Raw genomic sequence first — 25,656 nt, forward strand, 5'->3', positions numbered from 1 at the left:
GCCCCACGGCTGTAGTGAGAGTCGTATGTTGGGCCGGATTTGGGAGGTGGAGAAACTCCACGTTGATTAAGGGGCTTGGTTCTTAAGTATTTCAAATGAAGTGCAATCAAAACCACGTTTTTGACGCACAAAACAAAGGGACCAGAGCCTCAAACCCCCTTGCGAACAATGAGTCCATTGGCCAGAACTCTCTATTATATACAAATCAATCGCCGCTTATCCAGTAATGTACCAAAGCAGCCCCACTACCCCCTCAAGCGAAATGCTAGCAGTTTAGATAGCATGATCGCAGTCGAAAAGCACGGTTCGAGCCATGAGCAGAACAAATTCCTTCATCCTTTCGGGTTTCACCGACCTCGGCTGCAGCGTATGGCCTGAGTCTAGTCACGCTTGCAGACAAGACCTCCCATCTCGCAAGTGCGGCGATTTACCGCTGCTAGGAGCAGGTATATAGTCTGCGCGGTCGCCGCATCCGCATCCAAAAGGTACTTTCCTCTTCAAGCTCTTTCTTGCCCGTCAGTTGACATGCTTGGTCTAAAGAGTGTCGCAACTCTCGCCACAGCGGCAAAGCTCTTGCACAAGGCTGCCGCCAGAGCAGTCTTTGCACATTACATGGTGAGTATAGAGTCTGAGTCATGGTGAATGAACCCATGGATGATTGGAACTTTGTATCGTAGGTTGGTACGGTGACGCAGGAACACGCACAAAAGGACATCGATGATGCCAAGGCCCTCGGGTGAGTCTCCTGAATCCGCTCGATCTTCCCATCACGGTTCGCTGACAGACATATAGGTTCGATGGTTTCGCCCTCAACATTGGGGATGCAACCCAAGACTTTGTGTCGGACACGCTATCGTACATGTTTCCGTATGCAGAGTCCGTCGGGTTCAAACTCTACGTCAGCATGGATGTCTATGCTTCCGGCGATGCTTGCTACAAGAAGAAGACGTCCTGCAACGGGGTAACGTATTCTCCGCCATAGTATATTCTCCGGACACAGGGCTAACTTGAGCAGCCTTTTGACTACCAATGGGTCTGGGACGGCTACAAAGGCAGCTCTGCCTACTACCAGATTGACGGGAAGGCTCTGATCAGCAGTGAGTACCTGGGGCTTATTCTCTAACTTGAGACGTTCGTTACTAAGCGGCTGATGTGCAGCATTCTCTTCTGGTGGATTCCACAACACGAACTGGACAGGTGGGTCTTTCCACCTCCCATCGTGGGTTTCTACGGCGGGCTAATCTGGCTGCATCCAGAATGGAAGAACGGACTTGCGAACGACATGTTCTTCATGCCGGACTTTGACGAGACGGACGGTTACTACGAGGCTGCTGATGCTTGGTGGTAAGTTCCCCTGCTGCCGAAAGTCGTATTCGTGTAGTGAGTGTCATAGGGACTACTGGGGTGATGTCGTAGACGGTATCTTCAGCTGGGAGACCTCCTGGCCCGAGAGGAAAGGCTTTGGTGGCTTATATGCTGGAGACGTCAGTGTGGATGTCTTGCCTATGGCTGGAGCCCACAATCGCAGCAAGCCATATATGATGGGTAAGTTGATACTGCTGTACTGGGCGTGAAGACGCCCTGCTAACGGAACTAGGTCTGAGTCCTCTTCAGTATAAAAATGCAGTGAGCGATTCAGGGGCTATCATTGGCGAAAATTCCATGCTAACTTCAACATCAGTACGGTGCAAATGTCTACCGGCAAGGTGATTTAAACCTTGTTAAGCGCATGGATAACATCCTAAATATGAACCCGCAGCCTGATTATGTTCAGTTCATCACCTGGGTATGAGACTCTGTCTACTAAGTTTTGCAAGACGTGATAGCTGACAAGTGCAGAATGACGGGCCCGAAAGCCACTACATCGGAAATCTGTGGACCGAGCAGAACAACGACACTCAGCCGTGGTTCTACGCAAATCAAGAATTCTGGTCTCACACGGCCTGGCAGCCTCTTGTGGCATCGTTTGTCGAAGCATACAAGAATGGAAAGAAGTCTACCGAGATGACACCACAGACTGGACAGGTGGCTGGAGCCATGTGGTATAAGACCATTCTTGTTGATTCAGTGGACTGTGGTTATGAGTCAGCAGGTCAATACTACGAAAAGCCCGACGGGTTCGCAGCTGGAGTCGACGACGTCTGGTGGTCGGTCATTCTGAGTCCTGACGCTGGTACGGGTTGGAAATACAAGATCAGTGGCGAGGTGGACCATGAGGGCGTACTTCACGCGGGACTCAACTGGGGCAACAGCGCGAACAAAGTATCCGGAGCCCAGCTCCTCCAAGTGATTAACCCCTCCGGGGAGGTGGTCATGTCCGCCACCGGAGGGCTCTGTGTTGATACCGGGTGTCCAAACCTCATCTACAACTCCAACTATCAGGTCATACCCCTGGAGAACGGGAGCAAGACTAAGCAGTGTACCGCCATCTCCAAGGCTGAAGACACCACCTGCAGCGGTAGCAGTTGCAAGAGCACGGTTTTCGATGGAAATGGCCCCTCGGCCTGGCGCAACGTCGACTGCACTTGGTATACAGTTGAGAATGCGTCCTATGATGCAGCAACCCGCTGGAACACAATCTTCACCGAGTCTGCGTGGACTGACCTGAATCAATACTGGTTGAGTCACCCGCACGAGGGAGGACTGAACTACACCAACGAGGTTCGTTTTATGTTCTTGTCAAAGATTCTTGTGAGCTAAGCCTGTATCCAGATCAGCAACCTAGTCCACGGCCCTGAGCACATGGACTGTTCAAAGATGGCAGATAGCGTGGGCTGCGACAGTTTCATCCAATGTGACGATGTGAACCATCCAGCGGGCTACTTCCTCCTCAATGGTTACGTGTCTATCCACAATGTACGTTGTACACAGACCTTTTCTATTATGAGAAATCTCATCGCCTGACCATGCCATGAAGTTCTTCTGGAACACACACACTGCACTCACAAGAGTTCAAGCTTCTGTGACTAATCAAATCGGAGATCTGACGACAACGTTTGCCGAGTTCCCCTCCTCAACCCTCACCGACAACCTTGTCATGGACTTCCTTGGCCTCGGATTTGCGCTGTTCACCAGTCCTATCTTCAACTATGGTAAACCTTGCGTTCGTCTATATGGGGGTGAGGGCTTGTTTCAGCTGACCACTTCTCTATAGCACTAACCAAAATACCATACTATTCGGAGAACCCCCTTCAGCTGAGCAACCTCAAGGACACTACCAATGCATTAATAGCGAATGGAGTCACTATCATCAAAGATGTCATTGCTACCGAGTGAGTGGCATAAATCCAACCCGGAGGACTCAAAGACTGACTGCGTTCTAGCTCCACACCCCTGGAACTCGGAGTCGAGAACACGCTCGAGAAAAGACTAGACAGTAAGAACACTCTAAAAACGGGCACACGCCCACTATATATGCACCCACGACCTAACACTTTCCGTAGCGATCGTCCAGCTCTGGTACAGCACCATCGACAGCATGAACGAAAGCCTGTTCAACGGGACCTCTAACAGCATTGATATTCTGCACGACCTGATGACCGACGGCAAGCTGCTGGAAACCAGCTTCGACACACCCAGCGACTCGGACATTGCTGCAATGGTGGAGAAGGCCGTATTTGGTTTGCTGATTCCGCTGACTTGGACTCTGTCGCCGGACACTCATAATGCCGTGTAAGTTGAGTCCTCTTGTCAATAACCCAATGCAGAGGGGATACTGACTACCCATGTCTTTTATAAGGGTGGTTGATTCACAGTCGACATGCGACAAATCCAGCCCACTCTCCTCTTATATCTCCAGCAGCGTAGCCAAGTCGGGATACGTGTGCTACAACGACAACATCTACTATCTCGTGGATGTTGTGAGCCTCGATCGGTACTGTCAGTCGAACTCGCAGGGCGGTCAGCTCTGTCGCGATCCGACTGTCAAAAAACTTCCGGGGATCGGGAAGTTGGATGGAAGCAGCTGGGGTGGGGTCACCGTTGAGGATTTGGTTGTGGGGTATGTATTTCTTGTTTGCCTACTCGAGGCCCATCACAATTGTACTGACAAAGAGATCGCCATAGTGCCGTGAATACGTGGACGCAGATGGGCAACACATCCAGCTTCCTTGACCCAAGCGATATCGGCGCCCTCGATGACATCTTCGATCAGGGGATCCGGTCTGCTGGAGTCGTTCATATCCCTGTGGGGACGATCTCGGAGCTCAAGAAGATAATTGACTAGGGTTTCGCTGTGAATGGAAGATGTCGTGATGCAGAAGATGAATCTGCTGGATTTGCTTGTGCTTTTCTTATACCGGTTGTGTCTCTCGTTTCTCTGGTCCTGGAAGAGCAAGGACAAAGTTTTTGTTACAATCTTTAATCAGCGCATTGACTTTCGTTCTCCTGCGAGAACCAGACTATACTTCTATCTCCTACCATCCCTCTTTCCAGCCAACACTTCCACATTCTACTGCAATGAAATTGACCTCTCCCTCCTAAGAACAATTTTTCAAAACACTTGTCTTGTGCACTGTACAGTACGCTTGACCACCAACAAATCAGTCCCAGGTTCTGGAATACTCCCACGTCTGCCTCTCCCACTCGGGCCCCGCCAAGACCTTCGGCTTCAACTTCAGCGCCTGGTACCCAGCCCGCACCGCATTCAGCACGTCCCGATAATCCTCATCCTCCAGCTCAGATTCCGTCGACGTACAAGTGGCAAAGAAACTCACATGCACCAGCACCCCGGGCTGTTCCACCTTCTCGCCCTCCTCCTCCGCGAAGGACTCGAGCAACCTCCCGACCTTCGGCGCAGCGCCCTCGCTCCACCAGATGATCCCATCGGGGCAGTTGTAAGCGTCGATGTCATGGTGGAAGAATAGCAGTTCGAACAGTGCTTCCATGCGCAAACCACCTTCCGTCTTCTGCAAAACGGTCTACTGTCAGCAAAATTCGCCCCCACCTTTCTTATTTCTTTCTGCTTGTGTTCCTTTACAGCCAATCTAAGGGGGAACGGAGTGGGTTTCATTTCCGAGTCTTGGAAGGGGGCAGCATGCATACCATTATTTCATACGAGCCGCTATACCCGAGTTGCCCGCCACTGCGTTGCACGATGCCGAACGAGGATGTCGGCGGCTGTTGGATGAGCATACTGCGCCAGCTTGCTTCGGGGCGCAGGTACGCTGTTCGCTGGGCCGGGTGCGTGATGAGTTCTAGGTCGGCGATGTTGAATTCCCGGCCGCGGTGTGGGGAGACAGCGTGGAAGATTGCGGGGAAGGCTGTCGTCAGAAGAGGGTTGAAGATCGGTTCCGGGGAATAATGCCTCTTGGCTGTTGCTCGGGGCTTGAAGAACAGCTTTTCCTGCAAGGAGGAGGATCGTTGGACGATACTTCGCCATTGGGTGCAGACCCGCTGGGCTGAGGTTAGGAGAGTTCGGAGATCGAGAGCCAGTAGGATGGGCTCGAGGAGCTCGGGGAGGGCGAGGACTTGGTCCATTGGTTTTGATTCATAAAATAATAGTTCGTGTGGAGAATAATGTTTCGACCATATGAGTCTGTGTTTCAGGTACTCGCGAGGATCCTTTAAGGGTCTTTGAGAGAGGATAGTAGGGTCGGTGCGGAGGAGAAGGCGGGGGGAGGAATTAGTATAGCGGTGAGGGTTTAGCGTCTTGGTGAGAATTTAGTGTCTTTCTAGTACCGGAATCATTAGCCCTACTCACTTACACACCCTAATTACTCATGAGTCCCAGCAAAAACGCAAGTATTATTGTCCTTTACAGCGCTTTCTTTCGATCCAATCTTTCTTCTCTAATTGAACTACTTCTGACGCTGGTCATCTCATACACTATGTCAAGTTGAAGCTCTCGACCGCGCAGGACGAGCACAGAACAAACCCCAACACGCAAACCTCAGGCAAGCATCTATTGTTGAAGCGGCCTGATCGGCTTGGGCGGTTCCACCCAGTCAAACTTGCCCAAATTCTTGGTCAACCAGACGTCTCCAGGCTTGTCCGCCATCCGCGGCGTCGAGTTATCGAACATCGAGCCGCTCAAAAAGGTGTGCGGGAACCCGAAGTCAAACGGATACGCACTCTCGATCTTCTGAATATCCTCATCACTGAGCGCCACACTCAACCCGGCCACGCTGCCCCTGAGGTGGTCGACCTTGCGGCCCCCCACGATGGGGAACACATAGGGTGCCTTCTGCATCACATAGGCCAAGGCCACGCTGACGATCTCCGCGCCTTTAGCGGTGCTGATATCCTCCAGCACGGCCGAGACCTTCTTATCGTGCTCGGACGTGGGGATGAACTTGCGGCCCGGGTTATGCTTCTCCCGCTCCTGGAACCCCTGGCGCGTCTGGAACCGGCCCTGGTTGAGCACGCCGTAGGGGCACAGGGCCATCCCCTCCTCCCGCGCCATGGGGATGATATCGCGCTCGAAGTCCCGCATCGCCGCGTTCCACATCCCCTGGTAGACGGCGAAGGGGCGGAGCCCGTGGTCGCGGGCGTACTGGTTCGCCTTGGTGACGACCCAGGCGGGGGTGTCCGAGATGCCGAGGTAGATGACCTTGCCGGCGACGACGAGGTCGTTGAGGGCGTGCATGAGCTCCGGGATCGAGGTGGTGTAGTCCCACCAGTGCACGTACAGCAGGTCGATGTACGAGGTCTGCAGCTTCTGCAGGGAGGCCTCGACGCTGACTTTCATGGACTTGGCGTTGTTGCCGCCGTAATTGGACTGGATGCGGTCCCGGTGGTGCGTCATGTACGCCGTCGTGTACTTCGTGGCCAGCACGATCTGGTCGCGGTTCTGCCGCGCCGCCATCCACTCCCCCACCAGCACCTCCGACTCGCCCTCCTGATACCCGCTGGCCGTGTCGAGGAAATTTCCACCTTGCTCGTAGAAGTGGTCCAGCAGGGCGAATGCGTCTTCCCGCGTGCAGTCGCCGTACCGGCCCTGCTGGCGGCCGCCGAAGGTCATCGTCCCCAGGCAGAGGGGTGAGACGCGGACGGCGGCTGCCGGCGCCAGTTGGCGGTGGTGGAAGAGGGGGCTGTTGTCGCTTGCCTTGTCGGTCATCTTGTAGTGTTGACTTGTTGCTGGTTGCTGATAAAACTCAGTGAAAACAATGATTGAGCAATCTGTTGGCTAGATGGGTTGGCTTTATAGTATGTCGTGCCAAGCTCTTCTGGGTTGAGTTGGCTCATTGAACTAAGCAAGAGGGGCCATTGACGTCAGTTTACCCTGTAAGTGGGGATCAGTATCCAGGGTCCTCAGGTCTAAATTGAGAAGAGGCCTGCTGAGTCCGCGTGCTTTCTTGGGTCGACTAGTCGGATAATCTGTTCCACAACCTAGCAATGGTTGGGCGGGTCAGCATCTAGACGATATTTCGGAGAATGCGGAGATAGCGATGGCTGGTTGGGATGGCGGAGATAAGAGGCTAGTATCGGTCATCATTTAGGGTTGTCGATCCACTTGATCCTGTCACATGTGATTGAATATCCTTAATATGCATCTTACAGGCCTAGAAGCACTGAATTTCTGGGTGAGTAGTACAAATTGTAAGAACCTATGCTTATTAAACAGCTCAGAATCAAGAATGTGATACATTACACATCAACAAATGATTTAGTACAACATTTTCGTCATTCCAAGTGGGTCTGCAGGCAGATACAGAGCAAGAACCTGCGGTGTCACCATTGTTCAACTGTACAGTACAATGAGGTAACTTCCGAAATACTGGGTGCAGTATCATTCCAATGCAAAACAGCAGCGACCATGCGACGTTGGTGTCGCTGTAAACCGTGAGGCATACGCGGGGAGGTAACTTATGGAAATGACGTCGGCATCCGTCTTCGATGAATCGTCAAAAGATTGTAGCATAGTCGGCCTTCGTTATCTCCGTCGCTTCTTTTCCTTTTCAGCTAAGCTTCTATCGAGCTCTGCAATGCACCGTTGTAGAGTGGTGTTGCATTCCGATAGCATGGCCTTGAGCTCCTGGTTCTGGCGGTGCATATCAAGGAATGAGCGCTGCTCGGAAGCTTTGGACGATCGACTTAGGTGTAGATTGGTGCTCAGGGTGGGGTCGTTTTGATCATTCACCGTCGAGTGCTGTGGGGCTGTCTTTTCGTGGGGCTTCGATGTCGTCGAAGGTGTCTAGCTGCGTTAGCTTATCTGAATGATTCTTTGCAGGTTCGCACTACCTTACCTTTTTGTCTTTGCTACTCATCTTTGCGTAGGTATTCTGAAAGACCCTCCTGTCATTCAATCTGAGTCTTTCGACAGTCAAACCATAAGTTGGATGAGGGTAGCTTCGATCTCCTAATATAACCAACCCAGCTCCCTGCAGAACCGCAGGTGAGTAACCAAGAATCCAGACTCCCAAAGAACCTACGACACATCACTTTCTCCTCGCCAGGATAAACCCCCTAACTGCTTAGCGGGAATAGGAATAGGGCTTATCGCGGCACCATCGGCGGCCGTTGCTGGCGATAACGCCCCGACAAAAGTACCGGGTCGGGTGATCGTCAGCCCCTGAGCAGGAAAAGGAAAGGCGACCGACGCGCAACAAAGACCCTGCTGGGGTATTTACCAATCAGACTTGCCGCATCACCGAAGCCTCGGAACTCATGTACTTCTTGGAACTCAAGCAAACACGCACTACTCAGTAGGGCACGAGCACCGAGATGAATCATTGGGGACGGAATATCCGTTCTTGCCGCTCTAAGCGCTGAATGCCGGCATTGACCGTGTTTCAGAACGAGACCACTCTGCACGCTTTGCATGAACCCAACATGTTTGTACAGGTGTGTTTGCTCTGGTGCTATTTCTAATCGGAGTATCCGTGTTCTCTTCTGGCTTGGTGATGAATACAATCTCGTCAGCTGTCAGTGTTAGGTGGTTGTGCTCCCGTCGAGCCGTGGACTTAGGGCATAGCTCCGCGGCAACTAGCCTGGGCGGTCATCGTGACTATTACTACTATACTGCAATCTATCTCAGTGACTCTGCGGAGAAAATCAGCCTAACAAGCCTCTTGGCAGGGGGGAAACCAAGGAAGGTAAGGTTGAGGTGTAACAGGCAGATTGCAACATCACGCGCCAGGAGCGTTCTTGCATAGTCCAGCCGTCGCCGTAGTTTCCAGCATGCATGGTGGCTGTTTAAGCGACGGGAGTAACCTAATTCTGTACTTTTGGAAAAGCAAATATAGCAAACAGACAAGAAATCGCCATGACCCACTCGGCAATGGTCTCGAACCTGACAACGCAGACATCTCACTGGTCAGATTGCAAATCCCGCATAGATGTGAACCGCAAGAAGCTGTTAACGTCATGCGGGTCGGAAGGGGGATGCTGTAGACAGCGTACTAGAGCGTTAGCGCTACTTGTAATTGAGAGCACAAACTGTTGGCTTCTCTCAGGCCTGGGAAAGACGATGTGAGAGGAATTGGGTTTCAAGGCCCGAATCTAGGCGAGCGTAGATGATTTCCGGCAAGACTTCGATCTTTTCCTCACGCTTCTTTCTCCTTTCCACTCGAAGAGACCAAGAAATCTTTTCTCTCTCTTCTTTTTTGTTCCTTTTGAAGGCTTTTGAAGTAGAATGAACAGCTTACACAAAATTTGTACCATATCTTTAAGGATTAAATTCAGGAATACAGCATATTACAGACAATTTGAAGCAGACTTACTCTGTCTCTGCCTCGGAGCTGAGCTCCTCATAGACCCCGTCAGAACAATCTTCGTAGAAGTACTGGAGCTGAAGCAACTCCACGGGGTAATACGGGCTGTCCACCGCCTTGCCGGGGTATCGCAGGTCATACCATTGCTTGAACGCATTCTTCTTCTGCAGGTCACGCGTCGCCCAAGGCAACGCCAACAAGGCAAAGAACTGCAGCTCAATCGCGATATGCGCCAGCAGGTGCTCCGGGTCGACCTCCTCGGGATTGGGGGGCCAGCTGCAGAACGGACAAGCCGAGAGCTTCGAGCAATGCTTGCTGAGCATGTGCTCTTTCCAGGCGCAACCGTCCGCCGAGGGGCTCGAAAACACGGGGTCGCGGCAGGTGGGATCGAGACAGATGTACGGACACAGGTCCTCCGCAATATGCGCGTTCCAGGCCTCGAACGACCGGGCCACCTCGGGACGCTGGACTTCCAGGCAGCCCGGACAGGTGAGACCGTGTGTCGAGATCTGCTCCACGCAGAGTTCATCGGGCCTGTCCTCGTAGAAGCCGCGCAGGTACCCGGCCGCGGGCGGCGCGGGCCAGGCCTCGCCGGGCTCCATGAATGCCCGCATTTGCTCGGCCGAGTACACGGCATGCCCGCGCTCCTCCAGTGCGTACAGGATCCGGTTGCGCCGCACCAGGTTACTCACGATCAGGTGTCGTTGCACCAGCACGTCCTGGAGCAGCTCGTTCCGAGCCTGCAGTGACTGCGGGATTGGCCGCTGCGGTGGCTGCTGCTCCTTCTCAATCACATAATCCTGCCTGCGGTTGAGCACATACGCCATACACTGGTAGTCGAACTGGCGATGCCGCGGGAGATCGAAATGCGTATCGGCGTCGCGGAACCAGTTCCGTCGCACCGCCGCCGCCATCCCCCGGATCAGGGGCAGCACCTCACCGGCCAGATCCCGCATTGCCTTCTGCAGGACCTGCATCCAGGCGATGGAGTGTTCCTCGGGGAGCCAGGGGGGCAGGATTTCGTTTTTTTGATTGCCAAGTGTCGTGCCCCGTGAGGCGCGAGCCTGTTCCACCTGCGCCTGCAACGCTCTGAAGTCATTCCCCAGAAGCACGCGCGGCGGGCCATGGCCCCACCAGCGGTACCGGCCGTTCAGCTGCGCCCAGGCATCCTTGGCCGTGGTGTCGAACGCGGTCTCAGTGTCGACTTGCCTTTCGGACGCATAGGCGCGTCCTTTGTCCCGACACTCCTGGGCCAGGTCGACCAGTTTGCAGAGTAAGACCAGCGCCATCGCCGGCGGGAGGTTGCCGACTTCGTCTCGAACTGTCTTTCGCTCCTCCAGGATGGTCTCCAGCGCCTGGCACTCCTCGACCACCTCCTCGAGGATCTCGACCGTGTTCGGTCCGTCCTCGGCCAGGTAGAATGCGTCCCGGGAGGCGTCGTCGCCGAGTGCGTCCGCCGGAGCCAGGACGCCCAGGCCCCAGAATTCCGCCAGCGCGGTCAGGCACAGGACGGCGGCATCGTGGATGGGGGTTGGGGTTGACATCCCGGGGGTTCGGGAGCTGCACACACCTATATACTTCATGATAGCAAGGTCTTGATAGGTCTGTTGAAGGCGAACATGAGTGGGTTGGATGATCCGTTGCCAAATGCATCAAAGCTGACTCTTTTATATGTCGAAGTGAGGGAGGATTTACCACTTCAATAAGAGAGTAAGGTTCCTTCTCTTGCTCATTGTTCGTAGGAAGAAGAATGGCCTGGCCCGCATGGTCACCGATATCGATCTTTGGGCCCATCGTTCTTTATGTCACTGACAAAGGCTTGGAGGATAAAAGCAATTGAGTATTCCACAGATTCCCCGTTGTCTTAGAGGATTTGTAGGGCTCTACCTATAGTTCGCTAGTTTCGCCTTTGTGTGCTCCATCTGCGAGCGGTGAGTTTCCGACAGTTCTGAAGACGAGCCAAGGTAACGGTTTATCTGAGGCTCAGTAGTATGGCTACTACCGCTAAGTGGTTTAAAGCATCTTTCAGACCTTGAAGGAGTCTACCTACATGGTACGGCCGTGGCTTTGTCAAGTGGCTTTTTGAAAGAGATATAGATTCTGACTGGAGCTAATGCGGTAAACCTTCACTAGCTGAGCGGGTGGGAAGCCCGAACTTCCGCAGCCAGTGATTCTGTATGCGTTAGATGAAGCTCTCAGCAAGTTCTATGTCACCACGACAATGCTCTGTGCATTCAATTTTCATCTTTCGGCCTAGATCCAGACGACCAAAACACAAAATCTAACAACATCCACGTTCAACATCGTTCAACAGCCCAGAGTCAAATCCCTCACGCAACGAGCTCAAAATGCTTCAAAAACTGCTCATCACCGTCAAGAACCTCGTACACTTCCACCGGCGCCTGCACATAGACATCAAAGACCCGGGGCCCCCCGCGCGAAAAATTCGGCAAGATACTCGCGCACGCCCCGGGCATCCCCGCCTGTACGCGCACGGCCGCCGGCACCACCCCGGCTCCAAGATCGTACTTTTCCACACTGCCCGAGTACCACGTGTTCATGAACAGGTCCATATCCCCGAAGTCGGCGTTGGGGGCGAGGGTCTCTGTCGGCGTCAGAGAGGCCAGCAGGCCCGTCATGGCGGCGAAGGAGGAGACGTCGATGTGCGAGATCGATCGGCGCACGAGGCTGGCGGCTGTTGCGAGACTGCGGGCGGGGGCGGGGGCGTCTGTTGCGCCGTCGGCGGATGCGATCAGGTCCTGGGCGGGCAGCGGACCGGCGAGGGTGCCGAGAACCGCGTTGCCGAAGTACTGGGGCGAGGTCTTTTGGTCTGGGTCGCGCGTGCGGACGTCGATGGGGTGGACGAAGCGGGTTGGGGCGTTGGATTTATCCGGGAGGACGTGGAGGCGGGCCCGGGTGATGGCTGTCCATATTAGGGCGGAGATGCAGTCGTAGGAGGTGATGTAGTCGACTCCGTCGAGGTGGGGGGTGCATTCGGCTTTGAGTCGTTGGATGGTGGGCTCGGAGATCCGGTAGATGTTTGCCCGGCAGGGTGGAGGTGGGTTGATCTTGAATTGGCTCTTCTCGATCACGCTGAAGAATGGGACTTTGGCGAGTTGGTCTGCTCGGGTGATGGCGGGGTCCGGTGCTGGCGTGTTGAACGCAGCTCTGTTGAGGTCCGGGGTGTAGGTCGGCATCGCCTGGCCTTCCAGGTGTGCCTTGGTGCTTTGGCTAATAAGAGAGAGGCAGGTATCGAGGGATGTCCAGTCTCCAGCTGCGTGGTTTAGTCTCAGCCCCAGCGTGAGGCCTCCGTCGATGACACCGATTTGTATTTTGCAGGCTGGCTGTTTGCCGACAGGCTCTTCTGGCAGAAACCGGGTCAGGTCCAGTTCTGGAGAAAATGATCCCTTCGCTAAGGCAGAGAAAGGCTCGCATTCTGTGGGCTCGAATCGGCGGATGTTGACATCGATTTCGCTGTCAGCTGTGGTGACGCTGCAGAGCTTGCCGGCTTCGTTGAACTGGAGGTCTCCCGCCATGAATGGCAGTTGACGGGTTGCGTTTCTGATCCCTTCCAGCAAGGAGGAGATTAGGTTCTCTGTGTCGACGGTAGCTTGTAACTCATAGAAGAAGACGATTTTCACAGTCTTGGTGAAGCCCATTTTGTCGATATCCGACAGCTCGTAGCTTTTCACCTCACCCATAGCTGCGGGGGTGATTCCTTCGATGTAGGATCAACAACGGCGGATTTTTCGATATGGTGATACGTGAGAAGTTGGGGGTCTGGAAGAAGGGGGTCTTTGAGGGAGGTCCGGATGCACCAGCTTCGTTATAGGCAGTTGAGTTTGTGATCTGTGCTGGCTGATATGAGAAGACTCAGCTTATTTATTTGATGTTGTTTGGCGTCGGACACCAAGAGCGGGATAGCTCCGCCTGATCCGGATTAGGCATAGTGTCCGAGATCTTTTCCAGATCGGGTGTCCGACTGTCTAACTTAATATGGCAAGATCGGCCATCGGCACATCTTCCCGTACTGGGCGACTATACTTAGATTAAGGCGTGCTGTGATAGAGCCCTTATTCTGTGTCAAGCTGAGATCCATGATGAATTCGGTCCCTTCTCATAGACACTCATAGACATTTTAACAGGGGTTACTATTATCTCAAATGTGTCCAGGCAAACCCCTATATGCCATGTGCAAGTACAGCGAAGCACAGACATTGGCCATGAGATATTGTATCAGCTGATGTAGGAACGATGACAGCAAGGACCAATGCGGATGCTTTATCCATCTTGGAGGTAGTTTGGTTTCTACCTCGCTGCTAAACTCGACATACATGCTCATCTAAAGCTAACTAAGGCCAGGCGCAAATTCGCCACCCTGCAGTCATGAACCATGAATACGAGACCACCCGAGCTTCTCATTTGCTACCATCTGAAGATGTAAGGATCATACGGCTACGCGCTTTGTTATGAGATACACTAGCTCAATGCGTGGGAGGAATGACCTCATAGCACAAGCTCCGTAGCTTCACGAAGAGACTCTCGCTTCTACCAATCTACCAGGCACATTTGAATTGTACAATGTAATCGTTTTTTGGCAATACCTCATAATTCCAAGCCGGATATCTTTTCCATCCCCATGGCGCAACCGTCTCCCACCTCCGCACAGCCGGCGCAGCTCTGCATCACCGCCGAGGACGAGCTCTTCGACGAGGAATTCCTGCAGACCTGGCGCCGAGAAGGCTTCCAGGTAACCTACATCCCCTTCCAGAGCGACCGGAAGAGCTACATCGCCGCGCTCGATGCCGTCAAGCATGATCTGCGCGTGAGCGAGGTGTACGCCATCATCAGTGAGCATACCTCCCCTCTGACCCACACCTTCTCAACAACAACAACAACAACTAACCCCCGGAACATAGGCTTCGGCGACGCAGCCTCCTTCTGCCTCACGCACTACCTCAAGCTCCCCAACACCAACAAGCTCTGCGCGCTGATCGCCTACTACCCGACGGCGATCCCCGGCCCGGCCAGCCAATACCCGGCCTCAATGCAGGTGCTCGTCCACCTGGCCAACCAGACGGTCAACGTCCATCACCCGCCGTCGAAGACGGGCCACAAGGCCACCGTGGTGCGGAAGCAGGTGGGGCCGGGGGTGGGGATCGGCGACCGGCTGGCGCTGGGGTACGCGGCCTTCTCGTACGTGGGAGCGCTGCCGGGGTTCGCGGAGCACGATCTCGAGGAGTACAGCCGGATCCCGGCGCAGGTGGCGTGGAGTCGCACGCTGGGGGCGCTGCAGCGGGGCTTCCGGCGGGTCGCCGCGGTGGATCTGGAGAGGGTGTGGGATGAGATGCAGGAGGGTAGGTCGTGCCTTGCACCGCACCAGCCTCACTCACTTTTGAATCACCCACCCTATTGGCACTCAACAACCATCAGACACCTATCCTGGCTAACATTTCCCCCCGTGAAGCACGATACTTCTCCCCCAACGCAACCGCCCTCCTCCCGCCTCCCCCTGATTCCGGGCTTGAAGCCAACACCACCGCCCCGCCCCCAGCAGCCCTGTACACCCCAACCCTGCAAGGCGCCACCGGCCACACCCCACTGCAGGACTTCTGGGCGGCCAACTTCCACGCCCACCGGCCCGCCTCCATGCGCCTACAGCTACTCTCCCGCACCGTCGGCGCCGACCGCGTCGTCGACGAGGTCCTCCTGACCTTCCTGCACTCCCAGCCCATGGACTGGATCCTGCCGGGCGTGCCGCCCACCCACCGCGAGGTCCGGATCGTGGTCGTGAGCATCGCGCGGCTGTGCAGCGGCGACGGCCGGCTGTATTCCGAGCATGTCTACTGGGATCAGGCTAGTGTGTTGGTGCAGGTGGGCTTGCTGGATCCGAGTGTGGTTCCGGCGGGGTGGCCGCGGGTCGAGCGGGTGCCGGCTGTCGGTGGGAGGGCGGCTGCGGCGGTGTTGGCCGGCGGGGTGGAGGGGGGATCTAGGGGCGAGGGGGATGTTTCTGACTTTGACTCTGGGTCTGGGGAGTGGTCTGGGGAGGAGGAGGCGTATGACTCGTTTTCCGGCCGAGAATCAGGCGAGGATGGAGAGGCGACGAGCAAGGAGACTACTGAGGAGCAGATACCTTTGGAAGGGCTTACGCTATCTTCTGGGGAGGGGTAGTTGCTAGAGACGGGGATACGTATACGTAGTACCACTCCTTGAGAGAGGGTGGGATATGTGGATGGATGTATACTAGCACACATGAAAGGAAAGGCAAAACGAGCCGCGCTTACAGTACGCATGTACATTTGCACTCACCATCCATACTCAAGAGACAGTGCTCTCCGGAATGTAACCGAGTATAAACTCCCATCGCGCCCTCAACCACAAAAACACATCAAACCCATTACAAAACCCAACAACCCCGCTCAAGTAAACCACCCTCAACCAAGCTCTCAATTCCTAAACACCCAAACAATTAGCTCAACCCTAACCCAACACCCAACCAAAAACCAAGGGTAGAACTCACAAAAGCTGCAACGTCAAATCCCCATGGATCTTTGCCTTAAGCTGCACCTCGACATCGAGATTCAAATCCAGCCGCAACCGCAGCTGCTCCTCTTTACCCCCACCCCCTTTCTCCTGGCCCTGGCCCTGCATCTGCTGCTGTTGGCCACCGCCCCCGAGCACCCCGCCCACCGCCTTCCCGGCCGTGTTGCCCACCGTGCTGACGGCCTTGCCCGCGGTGTCCTGGACGAGTTCGCCCGCGCCCCGCGTCAGGTTGCCGGTGTCGCCCAGCGAGCCCAGCGGGAGCAGGTCCTGGTTTCCGGCGTTGCGCTGGCCGCGGCGGCGTTGTTGACGGTAGCTCGATGCGGTGGAGGGGTCGCGGGGCGGCGGGGTGGCCACGGGGCGTTGTCGGCGTTGCTGGCGTTGGCGCTGGCGCTGGGGTTGGGGCTGCGGTTCCGGTTGGTGTTCGGGCTCGGGTTGCGGGGAGCTCGGCGCGCTGAGCTCGTCCATTGAGGAGGCGGACTTGGCGTCGTCGGCCATTGGGTCGGGTTTTGCGGGGGAGTCGGATTGGTTTGATGGCGTTGGTGAGTGCGAATGTTCCGGGGGCTCTTCTGGTGGAGGTGCTTCTTCGGTGGGCCGGGGTGTCTCGTTTGCAGCGGGTTCCGGAGAGGGGGGCTGTTCTTCTGGGGATGATGGCTCCTCGGTCGGTGGTTCCTGGGTTGGGGATGAGTTCTCAACTGGAGGTGACTCTTCGGGCTTCTCAGGAGAGGGCGATTCGTCCGAGATAGAAAGTTTTTCGATGGGCGGGAGTTCCTCGCTGGTAGCAGGCTGTTTCCCACCGCGGGGTTCCTCCACAGGTTTCTCAGCGCTGGATTCCTTGGAAGGCTTCTTCTGGTCCGAATCTGAGTCCTTAGTCGGGGGTTTCTCAACACTAGACGTCTCCTCGACTGGCGCAGCTTTCTTCTCAGTAGGTGACTCCTCAGCAGCCGGCGGTTTGCGTCTTAGTTTCGGCGGTTTGCGCTTCACGGGCGTAGTATCACTAGGCTTGGTGTTCACATCTAGACTATCCTTGGCGGAATCAGTCATAGTTGCCCTCTCTACCTAGTGGTATCGAAGCAGATTCAAATCCAAACTCTAGAAGTATACTTAAAGCTAAAGCGAGAAGGACCATATAAACTAAAAAAAAAACCCCGCCGCCTCACTAAACGGATATACAATTCCTACCATATTTTGGTCTGGGATGATCCAGAAATGAGGTCACGATGAGGGAATCTGCGAAACCAATAAAGGAGGTCGGAACCAAACGTTTGGTTCTGTGGAACCATCAACCCGTATTGTTCGGACAACAGAGGAATACGAGAATGGGGGCTGTTGCGGTTTGCGGCATTAGGGCCGGGGGTTGTCAGCTGATGCAGACCTTACAGGGGCCAAGACGTCATGCAGTTTCAACCCGGGGAGTATACTTTTTCGCCCCTCCTTTCCTTTCACCCTACAATGAATTCCTTCCCGTTTGGTGAACAAGATTTCGATATATTGCGCCGATCCGATCAATAATTGTTGCTCCAGAACACTCCACGCCAAAGGTACCACTCCTTCTCAACGAAAATGGCTACAACACCACCTCCAGACGAGCCAGCCAGCGCAGCAGAGGAGACCACTGCACAGGGTCAAACCCCCCAAACCGCCACGTTACCCCGTCGACCACAAGAGCAACAACAGAAAGACATCTTCCAGGCCCAAGAAGCCAATGATACATCCCGCGCCTTGCAGCGACAGCCCCGGCGACAGCGACGTCAACAGCAACAGCAAGAGCAAGTCACTTCCGCCTCCGATACCGAAACCTCAGTCGACGAATCGATCGGCGGCGCGCGCGAGGAGCAGCAGCAACAACAACAACAAGCCACGACGACGCTGCGAGGAGGCCATCAGGATTGGTCGCTCGAGCCGGAGCCCGAGAAGGAAGATACCGGGCTGAAGCTGCGGCTAGATTTGAACCTGGATGTCGAGGTGGAGCTGAAGGCGAAGATTCATGGGGATATCACTCTGGCGCTCTTGTAAGTTCTTTTCTCGGGCAGTATTCGTCGTACTTGCCAGGCTGTATGGGGCTGCATTCGGGGGGTTAAACCATGACTACCCGGGGAAAGGGGCACACTGCTAATGCTTTTAAGGTCTTGATTATAGTGCGTAATCCCAATGTGCATTGCTGGAAGATTGAATCCCAAGCTCCGGTCGTCTAGCATCAATTGAATTTCTGCATGGCGCGAGGAATTCTGCCTCGGTCCCTTCTCGCGCGGTGTGTGCGATCTTGCTTGTAGGTGGAACCTAGCACACTGACGCTCCAAGCGCAGCGCTCACTAGCGCAATGACGCACTTCATGCCCTCGTGCATTGCACACCATGATTGTCTGTACATACATAGTATTTGAACCTAATCAAGAAGGATCAATCACAAGCATACGCAAGACCTGACCGTCGATGACGTCCATCTTCTCTAATCAGGATAAAACTCACCGTGCCTTGCAGGTAGTCCCCAGAGTACATACAGGATCCATGGTTCGCTGGACATGAATCATGAGAACCAGACGTAGAACAAACAAACAAAGAACCTTGAAGTTTTCGCCCCCCCAAGGCTCCTGATCATACCACTGTTCATCGGGTCTATTCGCTGCTATGCTCAGATTCCATGGTCCGGAAGTATATCGCTGCGCGAGTTGTGCCATGGGTACCTTCAGCGCTAGTAAGCGATCGCGATACCAGTGCCGTGGATATGTGTAGGCTTCCGTAGTGTCCACAAGATTCGGCCCTCGTATTCATCGTGTCAATAAGAGTAAGTGACGTATCAATGATGGCTAGTGAGCTTGTCTTGTGATAGCAGTGTTGAATATATCCGATTATAAATGCATGGGCAGCGTTGGGATAGTGTGAAGGTATGAACAGCATGATCCACAAATCTGAGAAGCAATAGCGACAAGAAAGTACAACATTTTCAATCCTCAAACACGAGACATACATAAGCAAAACACTCATGGAGGTTAAAAAAGCCGCAACGCACCCCGGTACCCAAGGAACCCCGGGGAAAGCCCACCGCAAGATTCAAAAACTGAGCTCGAAGGGCAGTCGCTCTGCGGGGAAAGGCCCGGTTACAGCAGAGGACAATGAGCCCAGTTTAGAGGAGATCAGTCCTCACGAGATGGAAGGAAGTACCCACAGCTCTCAAGAACAGAGGCAGAGCATGCGGTCCGGCTCAGGTAGAGCCGAGGCCGGGGGATCCAAGACTTCTCCGCGTTCGTCAATGCTGGCCCGGGGTAAGACGGCGGCAGATCGGCTGGGCCGTTTCACCCAGGGCGTAAGATCGATGGGCCACTGGTCTTCTTCGGATGCGGCGCAAAAAGCCCAAAGTAAGCTCGGTGGGGGCGCCCAGCAAGCCAAGGGCATGGTACATGCTCAAGAAGACACCGCTGGCTCCGGCTTGGAAGATGTCCAAGGAAGCGTGCTCAGCCTAGCAAGTCTAGAGGGGCTCAGTGTCGAGGAAGGGGGCATGATAATGAGCTCGGCGGGGCAGCCGATTGGGGAGGTGGTCGAGGGAGATCCCGACGACCTTGTCGGCCAGACCGTCGGCAAAAACGGAGAAATTCTGGATGAAGATGGGGATTTAATCGGACGTGTTCAACTCCTGGAGAAGGAGGCAGAACCAGCGTCCGGAGAAACCCTCGATGCGGGGACATCTGAGCAGGGTGAAAGCCTTCCAGATATGCCCACTTCCGAAGAGGGGGTCTCTCAAGATCGGGTGGGACAGGAAGAAGCCCAGGAAGGGATCCAGATGGAGGACGCCACTACTCCAACCGAGCCCGATCAACCTGTGGAAGAGCCACAGGCAAGCGACGCAGATCAGTCTTTGGAAGAGCCCCCAGCAAGCGAAGCGGACCAGACCCTACAGGAGCAACAGCCAGGCGAAGAAGAAGAAGTCGCCGGCGAAGGGCTTGCAGTCCCGGAGTCTGCGCAGGACAAGGAGGGTAAAGAAGGAGCAGAAGAGGAACTAACAGGAGATAAAGAAGTGGGGGCGGGAGTGGAAGAGGGAGTCGGAGAAGGAGTTGGAGAAGAAGGGGTGGGAGAAAAAGGAGTCGGAGAGGAAGGAGTCGGAGAAGGCATCGGAGAAGGCATCGGAGAAGAAGGGGTGGGAGAAGAAGGGGTGGGAGAAGAAGAAGCATGGAAGGAAGGTGAAGAAGAAGGGGAGGAGGGAGAAGAAGAAGCTCCAAAGCTACCAGACATCTCCACCCTCGAAGGGCTCACCTGCACCAAGTTTGGAGGCATCGTTGATTCCAAAGGTGCCCTCGTTGGCGAGCTGATCGAGGGTGATGCCAAGAAGATCTTCCGTGGAAAGTATCAGCTTGATGATCAAGGCCAGTTCTGGGACCAGCGCGGGAAGGTTGTGGGCAAGGCGAGGCCTCTCCCGATCGAGGAAGACGAGCTTGGTCCGTTCGCCGACCTGGGTGATCTGCATGTAGCCGAGGACGGGTGGGTCGTGAATGAAGAGGGCCGACGGGTAGGCCAGGTCGTCGAAGGGGACGCGCGGAAACTTCGCGGGCGTGCAGTCGACGAGGATGGCGATATTCTGGATCGGCGAGGAAATCCATTGGGCCGTGCAGAGCCGTGGGAAGAGCCATCAGAAGCCGAGGCCGAAGAGGCTGAGGAGCCAGAAGAAGAAGGAGAGGATCTGTCGATCTTAGCCGGTAAAAAGGTGAATAAGCTAGGCAACGTTGTCGACGATGCCGGTGTGGTGTATGGAAGGCTGGTAGCCGGGAATCCACGCAAGCTGGCTGGCAAGTCAGTGGATGAAGAAGGTCAAGTGTGGGACTCGGCAGGCCGCGTGGTCGGCCAGGCAGAGCTGCTCCCAGCTGAAGAACGAGACCGGCCTGAGGGACCCTTCTCCGGCCTCGAAGGCTTGGTGGTTGGCAAGGATGGGTTGGTGATCGATGAGAACGGTGACACTGTCGGGCGCTTGGTGAGTGGTGATCCTCAGCGTCTTCGTGGACGTGCTGTCGATGAGGACGGTGAGATTCTCGATAAATCGGGCAATGCAGTCGGTCAGGCTGAACCGTGGAGCCCTGAAGAGCCAACTCGCAATGTCAGCCCCATGGCTGGTCGGAAAGTGAACCGCGATGGCGAGGTCCGTGATGAGGATGGCAATGTGATCGGCAAGCTGACCCAAGGCGAACTCTCCAACTTGATCGGTCGAACTGTCGACGAAAATGGCTATGTGGTTGACAATGATGGCAACAAGATCGGTGAATGCACCCTCTTGGAGAACATTCCCCCTGAGCCGGAGCCGGAGTCTGAGCCGGAGCCGGAGCCGGAGCTGTCTCCCGAAGAACGTGAAAAACAGGCCCGTGAAGAAAGGGATAGAGAGCTGGCAAAGAAGATGGCTTCCATTGTACAGCAGACGCTGGACTCGATTGAGCCCTTGTGCAAACAGATCACTCAGGTAAGTCGAGACTCTCGAACAAACATACTAGGAACGCAGACAACTCACTAACTCTGTTGAAAACGATAGCATATTGAGCGAGCCAATAGCACTCCCAAAGAGGAGCTAGACGAAGAGCAGCTTGTGAAACAGGTCAAGCCGTTGATTGAAGAGGCCGGCAATGGCTTGCAGGAGTGCAAAGGTGCTCTTCGAGCCTTGGACCCCGATGGTCAGATTGCTGCTCAAGCCAAAGCACGCAGTGCATCGGCAGAAGCTAGCCCCGAGGAGCACCATTTGGCTGAGGTGCTCAAAGAGTTGACTCGGGTGGTGGGAGAAACGATCGAGAGAGGGAAGGCTCTGATCGCCGACATGCCCCATGCTAAGAAGAAGATCAATCCGCTGTGGACTTTGTTGTCCGAGCCCCTGGTGCAGATCATCGCCGCGGTGGGCCTCCTGCTGAGTGGTGTGCTCGGTCTAGTTGGTAAACTACTCAACGGACTCGGACTGGGGAATCTCCTCTCGGGTTTGCTGGGAGGTTTGGGGGTCGACAAGCTGCTGGAAGGGCTGGGGTTGGGGAAAATAACAGAGGGGCTGGGGCTTGGTGGTAAGAAGTGACTGATCGGTCAGAGGCCGAATGAGACTGTTCTGATCATGCCAGGCAAATTCCGTTATCTTTCAATTCACTTGCTTCTTCTCGTTCTGTCATTCTTGTACCTTACCAGTGACATGTTCGCCTCAATTTCAAGCATATGATTTCATGATAATAAAAGACTGGGTTTGTCGTAAGTGTCGTAAGCCTAGTCATGCCGTTGAGCTATTGCTGCTTGGAAGGCCGCGCTTATTGCGCAAAGCACCAGAAACATAAAAAGGAAGAATGCGCTACCCCAGAAGGTCCACCACATTCTAGCATCTCGCCGATCAACCCACAATTGCTTCATTGTTTTTGGTTGTTGTGTGTCGAGATACGTTTTGAGTTTTCGCAAGCGAGGGCCGAAGTACTCGTAGTGCTAAAAAGCCTCGTTGGGCCGGACATCATGCTGGAAGATAGAAGTGATCATGAATCTGATGTCTTCTGGGTGATATGGGGCGTGAGAGTGAATTTCTCGCATGGGAGTGACAGTGATCTTATATTGGTCAAAAGAGCTAACACCTTTGATGCTTGTGGGTGGATTATCAATGTCAAAGGCCGCTTGTACCGTGGATGGCAGAGAGCAGCGATGAAAATTCTCCATTATGCGTTTGACTGAGGGCCTTGTCATATCGATCTCGAGAGTTCCAGGTAACTTTGTCTGAGAACGGAATCGCTCGCTGACTTCAATCCTCCTACCCAGCCAAGTAACTTCTTCGGATTTGTTTACCTTTCTCAACTGCCTCAGGCCTCCATTCGACGAAGGTCGGAACAATAGAGCGTATGTTTGGGACAGTTCAATATAAATAGGCTCGTGATAATCCTTATTCTGAAGACCCCGGCCATTGTAGAAGAAAGTAGGATGAGCGAAAATCCTGATTGCATTCCGCCCGGCGAAGATTCTAAGATGATCATCCAGGCAATCTGTCCATTCGATACTCAGTCCCCCCTTGCAGGTACTGGACTGTGAAAGTTTCCGCTGCAAAAGTTGGGCCGGAAGCTTCCTCAAGAGGAAGCTCTTTGACCGGCTCGATGCCAGTCATCACGCTGCGATGAGACTTGACCATTTCGAAGACTTTGTAGACTGGCTTGTCTTTGTGTCTGAGGTAGAACGTCAGAGTCAACGGGTCTCGAATCTCGCGGAACTGGGACTCAAATTCCACCGCCGTCAGGCAATCGTATACAAGATGAAATTGGTACCAGAGGATCTCGGGCTCGTCGACGGCAGGCTGCGATAGTAAACGCCGAGCATAGCATCGATCCAAGAGTTCTTGGAGGGTCATTTCATTGGGACCGTCGAGTCTGGAAAGTCGCAGTGCCCGCCCGACTTCGATCAATACCCGGAGCGTTTGGTCGGCGTCAAAGTAGCGACAGTCAACACATACGCCATCTCTGCATTCGAGGGCATCGTTCCGTCGAGCTTCTATGCGTATAAGAATTGAAAGCAGGCGAGGCAGTCGCGAGTATTCGAATGCTGCTTTCGAGCGGTCCAGCGGACCAAATATACGGTTCATTCTGTACGGCTCGATGGCGAAGAGCCCCTCCAGGAGGGTGTCACGATAGCGGGAGAGGACTTTTGCATCGAACAGGATATCATCGTTTCCATGCCATCCGAGCGTGCGGTAGATGGTCGGAAACCGATCGAACGCCGCTTCGTACGCATTCTGCATGGTTTGTCTCTCGGCAGGGGTGGATTCGTGCTTCTTCCAGAGGTCTAGGGGTGTCAGAATCCGAGTTCGCCTACTGATAACCAACATACCCGTGTATTTTGCCATATAGGCCTCGTTCTCGGCATCTATCTCCTCTGGTGACATCAACTGCACTGATGTTGATGAGGAGCATGCTTGGGTCGTCCATTCTGGATTTCCTCGTTGAGTGCGCTGAGAATGGGATCATTCTGTCTGGTCAATTCTCGAACTCTGCTCGGCTCGCGTCTGTCGTTCTCCTGATCAATCAATTTGCTCAGAGCTTTGATGGAGTCTGTCAGGTCCCGCACGGCAGCGATAGTGTCTCCGTCGGATGCGACGGGCTGTCTCGGTTCTGGAACTGATGAATCCATGGTTGTTACCGAGAGGAAGTGGGGGAAGCATAAAGAAGCATCAGGCAACAACAGAGCTATGATGCAACCGACCTCTTATCGCTTATCGCCGACTATACACCATCCCTCCAACCCTCATCTTCACCACTACAATATGCCAACAGCTATCCATCACCCATACAATCATAAGCCTCGTATCTACCCTCACCTCACCGTCTACCATCCTCTATTCACCCCCAATCTTCACCCTCAATCTTCACCCTCCAAAATCTCCTCAAACATCACATCCGTCCTTAAAGTAAACTTTACCCCGGACACCACCGGCTCCCCAGCATGCAACAGATCATTCTGCTGAAACACCAACACCGACCCAACCCTAGGAAGCACCTTGACAACCTCATCCTCCTCGCTTTCGACCTCCAAGCGCCTCACAAAGGAAGTAGCCCCACCCACCAAACCCTCCTCTCCGTGCCCCTGCCCCTCCCCATTCAAATACACGTGCACCGTGAAAAACGACCGCTCCCGACGATCCGGCGTGGTATACCAGGCATCCCAATGCGGGCGGAAGAACTCGCCGCGCTGGTACCGTAGGAAGCGCAGCCGCTCGTTGAGCCGCGTGAGCCGGTAGCGCCGGCGCGTCTGCAGCGTCACGCGCCAGGCGTCTTTTTCCAGCACGTCGAGGCCGAACTCATCCCGCAGGAAGGGGAGGATCCGATCGCCCAGTTTCTGCGCCAGCTCCGGCGCGTCGAGGATGATGCGGCCGCAGTTGCGCGTGTCCGGGCGGAGGACCTGTTCGCCGGCGCCGACGTTGAGCATGGCGCGCTCCCATTGGGGGGTCTGGGGGGTCGCGGTGAGAGTGCTGGTGCTGGCTTCGGCGAGGCGGAGGAGCTCGGTGCATTCGGGTTCGGTGAGGATGTTGTCGATGATCGCGGCGAAGAGGTGGCGGTAGGACGGGAGGGGTGGGGTGGTCTGGCTGAAGTCGATGCGGTGGGCGGTTGCGTTCGGGGGTGCGGTGGCGGGGAGGAAGGTGTCCATCTTCGTTGTTGTGGGGGAATTCTGTGGGTGGGTGTGTAGCAACTTGATATGTTCGGGTCTGGTGTACCAGGTGAGTGAGTATACGGGCTATATACTGTGGACGGCTGACGAGGCTCGCAAGGCTGACTCGTGCCGCTGCGACCCAATCGCTGTTGACGCAGTATGTGCTGTGTCGACTTGGCTAACATGAAGGAGAAGTTTACATGTAATGAGGTCGTTCTGGTAGGTCAACGTATGGTATATTCAGAAGTATGTCTGTACTGGTATGCTTGAATTAGTGCTGGTAATCTCTCTTGGTAGGATGGGCGTTTCTAAATTGAATAGCATGATAGCTTGTTGTTTGG

General features: G+C 54.6%; 11 protein-coding genes across 11 annotated transcripts; 4 read left to right on the forward strand and 7 right to left on the reverse strand.

Moving 5' to 3' along the window:
• Positions 1 to 313: 313 nt before the first annotated feature.
• Positions 314 to 4,225, forward strand: BO95DRAFT_466303 (glycoside hydrolase family 71 protein; the record flags this gene model as incomplete). The annotated part of the gene is made up of 19 exons (XM_025589206.1): positions 314 to 367; positions 441 to 485; positions 541 to 615; positions 678 to 736; positions 793 to 961; positions 1,016 to 1,097; positions 1,159 to 1,197; positions 1,257 to 1,344; positions 1,394 to 1,545; positions 1,598 to 1,626; positions 1,682 to 1,786; positions 1,840 to 2,661; positions 2,713 to 2,856; positions 2,918 to 3,092; positions 3,155 to 3,272; positions 3,324 to 3,376; positions 3,444 to 3,672; positions 3,740 to 4,000; positions 4,066 to 4,225. 19 exons carry the CDS (start codon positions 314 to 316, stop codon positions 4,223 to 4,225), a joined length of 2,859 nt encoding a protein of 952 aa, XP_025439633.1.
• A 140-nt stretch (positions 4,226 to 4,365) lies between these two features.
• On the reverse strand, positions 4,366 to 5,567 carry BO95DRAFT_484286 (uncharacterized protein). The gene is made up of 2 exons (XM_025590338.1): positions 5,044 to 5,567; positions 4,366 to 4,907 (listed from the first exon to the last, which is right to left on the reverse strand). The coding sequence occupies exons 1-2, from the start codon at positions 5,476 to 5,478 to the stop codon at positions 4,542 to 4,544; spliced, it is 801 nt and encodes a 266-aa protein (XP_025439634.1). The 5' UTR covers positions 5,479 to 5,567; the 3' UTR covers positions 4,366 to 4,541.
• A 335-nt stretch (positions 5,568 to 5,902) lies between these two features.
• BO95DRAFT_502718 (aldo/keto reductase) lies at positions 5,903 to 7,078 on the reverse strand (the record flags this gene model as incomplete). The annotated part of the gene is made up of 1 exon (XM_025591060.1): positions 5,903 to 7,078. The coding sequence occupies exon 1, from the start codon at positions 7,055 to 7,057 to the stop codon at positions 5,903 to 5,905; it is 1,155 nt and encodes a 384-aa protein (XP_025439635.1). The 5' UTR covers positions 7,058 to 7,078.
• Positions 7,079 to 9,399: 2,321 nt separating this feature from the next.
• On the reverse strand, positions 9,400 to 11,652 carry BO95DRAFT_216065 (uncharacterized protein). Its single transcript, XM_025581160.1, has one exon. It carries the CDS (start codon positions 11,234 to 11,236, stop codon positions 9,659 to 9,661), a length of 1,578 nt encoding a protein of 525 aa, XP_025439636.1. The 5' UTR covers positions 11,237 to 11,652; the 3' UTR covers positions 9,400 to 9,658.
• Positions 11,610 to 13,505, reverse strand: BO95DRAFT_216068 (uncharacterized protein). Its single transcript, XM_025581161.1, has one exon. The coding sequence runs from the start codon at positions 13,352 to 13,354 to the stop codon at positions 11,984 to 11,986; it is 1,371 nt and encodes a 456-aa protein (XP_025439637.1). The 5' UTR covers positions 13,355 to 13,505; the 3' UTR covers positions 11,610 to 11,983.
• Positions 13,506 to 14,292: 787 nt separating this feature from the next.
• Positions 14,293 to 15,824, forward strand: BO95DRAFT_455356 (uncharacterized protein; the record flags this gene model as incomplete). Its single annotated transcript, XM_025588329.1, has 4 exons — positions 14,293 to 14,503; positions 14,573 to 15,010; positions 15,121 to 15,629; positions 15,690 to 15,824. 4 exons carry the CDS (start codon positions 14,293 to 14,295, stop codon positions 15,822 to 15,824), a joined length of 1,293 nt encoding a protein of 430 aa, XP_025439638.1.
• Positions 15,825 to 16,169: 345 nt separating this feature from the next.
• On the reverse strand, positions 16,170 to 17,237 carry BO95DRAFT_516677 (uncharacterized protein; the record flags this gene model as incomplete). The annotated part of the gene is made up of 1 exon (XM_025591838.1): positions 16,170 to 17,237. The coding sequence occupies one exon, from the start codon at positions 17,235 to 17,237 to the stop codon at positions 16,170 to 16,172; it is 1,068 nt and encodes a 355-aa protein (XP_025439639.1).
• A 354-nt stretch (positions 17,238 to 17,591) lies between these two features.
• BO95DRAFT_216085 (uncharacterized protein) lies at positions 17,592 to 18,366 on the forward strand. Its single transcript, XM_025581163.1, has one exon. The coding sequence runs from the start codon at positions 17,757 to 17,759 to the stop codon at positions 18,207 to 18,209; it is 453 nt and encodes a 150-aa protein (XP_025439640.1). The 5' UTR covers positions 17,592 to 17,756; the 3' UTR covers positions 18,210 to 18,366.
• A 932-nt stretch (positions 18,367 to 19,298) lies between these two features.
• Positions 19,299 to 22,226, forward strand: BO95DRAFT_337605 (DUF3659 domain-containing protein; the record flags this gene model as incomplete). Its single annotated transcript, XM_025581946.1, has 3 exons — positions 19,299 to 19,884; positions 20,380 to 21,632; positions 21,702 to 22,226. Coding segments are annotated over 3 exons (2,364 nt in total), but the record flags the coding sequence as incomplete, so codon positions are not given.
• A 182-nt stretch (positions 22,227 to 22,408) lies between these two features.
• Positions 22,409 to 24,298, reverse strand: BO95DRAFT_455358 (uncharacterized protein; the record flags this gene model as incomplete). Its single annotated transcript, XM_025588330.1, has 5 exons — positions 22,409 to 22,618; positions 22,643 to 23,188; positions 23,265 to 23,953; positions 23,999 to 24,056; positions 24,158 to 24,298. 5 exons carry the CDS (start codon positions 24,296 to 24,298, stop codon positions 22,409 to 22,411), a joined length of 1,644 nt encoding a protein of 547 aa, XP_025439642.1.
• BO95DRAFT_216078 (2OG-Fe(II) oxygenase family protein) lies at positions 24,290 to 25,635 on the reverse strand. Its single transcript, XM_025581162.1, has one exon. It carries the CDS (start codon positions 25,310 to 25,312, stop codon positions 24,527 to 24,529), a length of 786 nt encoding a protein of 261 aa, XP_025439643.1. The 5' UTR covers positions 25,313 to 25,635; the 3' UTR covers positions 24,290 to 24,526.
• Between the last annotated feature and the right edge of the window lie 21 nt (positions 25,636 to 25,656).

Source organism: Aspergillus brunneoviolaceus (genome assembly GCF_003184695.1).
Source record: "Aspergillus brunneoviolaceus CBS 621.78 unplaced genomic scaffold BO95scaffold_57, whole genome shotgun sequence".
NCBI lineage: Eukaryota > Fungi > Ascomycota > Eurotiomycetes > Eurotiales > Aspergillaceae > Aspergillus > Aspergillus brunneoviolaceus.